At 31.8% G+C, this 2788-nt stretch overlaps 1 protein-coding gene across 2 annotated transcripts; it reads left to right on the top strand.

Moving 5' to 3' along the window:
* Positions 1-1034: 1034 nt before the first annotated feature.
* On the top strand, positions 1035-2565 carry LOC110661774 (cucumber peeling cupredoxin). Of its 2 annotated transcripts, XM_021820526.2 has the most exons (3): positions 1035-1125; positions 1219-1395; positions 2067-2565. In XM_021820526.2, exons 2-3 carry the CDS (start codon positions 1221-1223, stop codon positions 2435-2437), a joined length of 546 nt encoding a protein of 181 aa, XP_021676218.1. In that variant the 5' UTR covers positions 1035-1125; positions 1219-1220; the 3' UTR covers positions 2438-2565. The 2 variants fall into 2 exon arrangements, with proteins under 2 accessions (XP_021676218.1, XP_058002121.1); XM_058146138.1 differs by lacking the exon at positions 1035-1125 and having other exon boundaries at positions 1157-1395.
* The last annotated feature ends 223 nt before the right edge of the window (positions 2566-2788 follow it).

Genomic DNA, 2788 nt, shown 5'->3' with positions numbered 1-2788 from the left:
CAAGCTGCTGTGAAAAAGAGAGGTTGTTGAGCTTCTATCACCGTGGGAGGCTGCTGTGAGAGGGAGAAACGGCTAGAGCCAGTGCGTGAGAGTAAGGATGAGGGTGAGGAGGTAGAAGCAATCAGGTTTGGGGAGGTTGGGTAGGATGGGTTGGTGGGAGTTAGGAGAGGATACAAAGAAAGATGATTTGGGGAATGGTATTTTATTTCTCTCTCATTTGACCTCGTTGAGAATTAGAGTTAAATCGGATGGAAAGATTAGATGATTAACAGAATAAAAAATAGAGGCATCAATTAATTATGTTTTAAAAATAGAGAAATCAACTAATTAATATTTATAAATTTTAAGAATTAAATAATGATTTACTAAAAAAATCTTGTGGGCTAATCTTTAAATTAATAAAATTTTGATTTTATATTTTATCACTCATATTTTCTAATTTAGCCAATAATAATACGTATTATTTTAGATTGGGTAGACCAACTTTATCGACTATCATATAAGAAAAAAAAAATCTCAATTATTGCATCATATTAACATTTTTTTAATGTGGTTAGCCATTTTATAACTTAAGTAATGATGTGAAACTTTATTTCTTAAATTGCAATAAAAAAAATTTAAAATCTCTAAACATTAAAAGAATAGAATATCTAGATGTACTTTCTCCAAAATATCATGAGCGAAATGGTATTTTGTTTTATAATTGAGTTTACTAAAAAAAAAAATTATTGGCACATTCAAGTTTACGTCTACAATATAAGTTAATCTTTTATTGGATTGAATTTAATTTAATAATTCTTTTCCTGTATAAAAAGAAAATTCAGGTAATTTTCTCTTATTTTAGTAGTAGAATAGAAAAGTGAAAATATAAACCTAAATTTAATCTTTAACTACTGAATTAAATTAACTCTACTAACTCCCTAAAAAAAATTAACTCTACGAACGGGTAGCTACCATTTTATTTTATTTTTTATAATAAAGGGGTGGTAGTTTACAGATTAAAATACAAACTGACAGCTCTATTATTGGCCTTGCACGTGGGGAGTATACTACCCGCTTCATAACCAAACAGCTTACGTGCTTCTGTAGCTTTAGTCTTTTGGGAAAGGAAGTTGCCTGGAAAAGGTGTCCCTTTTGGCTTATTCTGCACCTCTTTTCCCTTAAATTAATAAGCTCATCTTTTTGGCTTGGACAAGTGAAGTTTCTATTGTTTTGCAGTAATGGCCACTGCAGTGAAGACATTGTTGGCTCTGGCTGTGATTTCAGTGAGCTTTGGTGGGAAATCGGTTGGAGCAGAGGTGCACCATTTGGTTGGTGGGGATCGAGGCTGGGACCCTTCTACAAATGTGGCTTCTTGGTCCTCCGGCAGAACATTCAGGGTCGGAGACAAAATCTGTAAGCTTTTCTTTCTTTTTCTTTCATTTTCTTGCCACCTCGATATGTTTGGTTGCTGAGTAAATAAATGTAAAGATTATGCTATGTTGATCTGGGAGTTCAAAGGTTTGGCTATATCTTGTGTAGCATTTTAATTTTCTTTTCCACATTTTCCTGGCTATGTAAGCATAAGGTCTTCTATTTTAGGTTATTTGAGTAAAATTTTGTCAATTGAAGCTAATTATAAAAAAATGCAAAAAAAAAAATAATTAAATTAAATTAAATTTTTATACTTTTTTTGACATCTAAACATGCCCTTTAAAATATATATATTCTTTGGCACAGGCAACAATATTGTCTTTGTAAGTGGCCTAATGGCTTAGCACCTTTAAGTGCAAATTTTATTTAGTTTTGATTATAAATTAGAATATAAGTATATAAATTTTATTTATTTTATATATAAATTTTATTATATATTATATTTAAATAAAAAATTTCTTACATTTTATATTCATTTGTTTATACTTAATTATTATAAATTTAAATCACAAATATATGATGAAATTTATTATTAAATATATGAATTTCAAACATATTTTACGCTGAAGGTAAATTAAATTCAAATAAAAATAACTTAGTCACGTGCTTGTCATTGGGATGTAACTTTTTGCTGTTGGGGGCTGTGGGGGTAGGGTTCACATATTCCATTACACAGGGAATGATAGCTGAGCTTAAGACGAAAGAGGAATTCGACTCATGCGATGTACGCAATCCAACCAGAATGTATTCGGACGGCCTCGATGGCATCTCGCTCAATGAGGAAGGGATCCGCTACTTCGTGAGCACAAATTCGAAGGTCTGTAAGAATGGCTTGAAGCTTCATGTGGAGGTGATGCCTGAACAGACATCCGATGTCAATGATATCCCAAAACTTAGCGCATCTGAGGACGCTGCCTTGGCTGTTGCTGCTGGGCCAACCCCATCTGATTCAACCCACGTTGGTGCAGGCGGTGCTATGTTGCTGTCTGGAATCTGGCTGTGTTCTTACATCATGGGTATTTAGGTTTGAAGTTAAATTGTTATGAAAACTATTATGTTTAATTTAATAGCTGTTTGTGAGAACCCAAATTTAGTGAGGGTTTTGTAGTTTTAATTGTCCAATGATTTCTACATTGAATGTTTCCTTCTTAATATGTTTTTGTTTTTATTTTTCTTTCGTAGTGGCAGTTAAAAAAAAAAAAAAAAATTGCTATATCGGCTATCCTTATCATCATTATTTGAATCACTGTAACGCTCCTTAATTCGTTGCTGCAGTCGGGGAAAAAAAGCTGGTTTAACATAAAAATTATTTTTGTTATTAATTAAAAAAAATTAGTCATTTTGTTTGCATATTGTATAAATTATAAATTATTTA

The sequence above is a fragment of the Hevea brasiliensis genome, chromosome 1 (assembly GCF_030052815.1).
Source record: "Hevea brasiliensis isolate MT/VB/25A 57/8 chromosome 1, ASM3005281v1, whole genome shotgun sequence".
Taxonomy (NCBI): Eukaryota; Viridiplantae; Streptophyta; class Magnoliopsida; order Malpighiales; family Euphorbiaceae; genus Hevea; species Hevea brasiliensis.
Note: the sequence above shows the minus strand (reverse complement) of the source record. Positions and strands in the feature narration are given on the sequence as shown.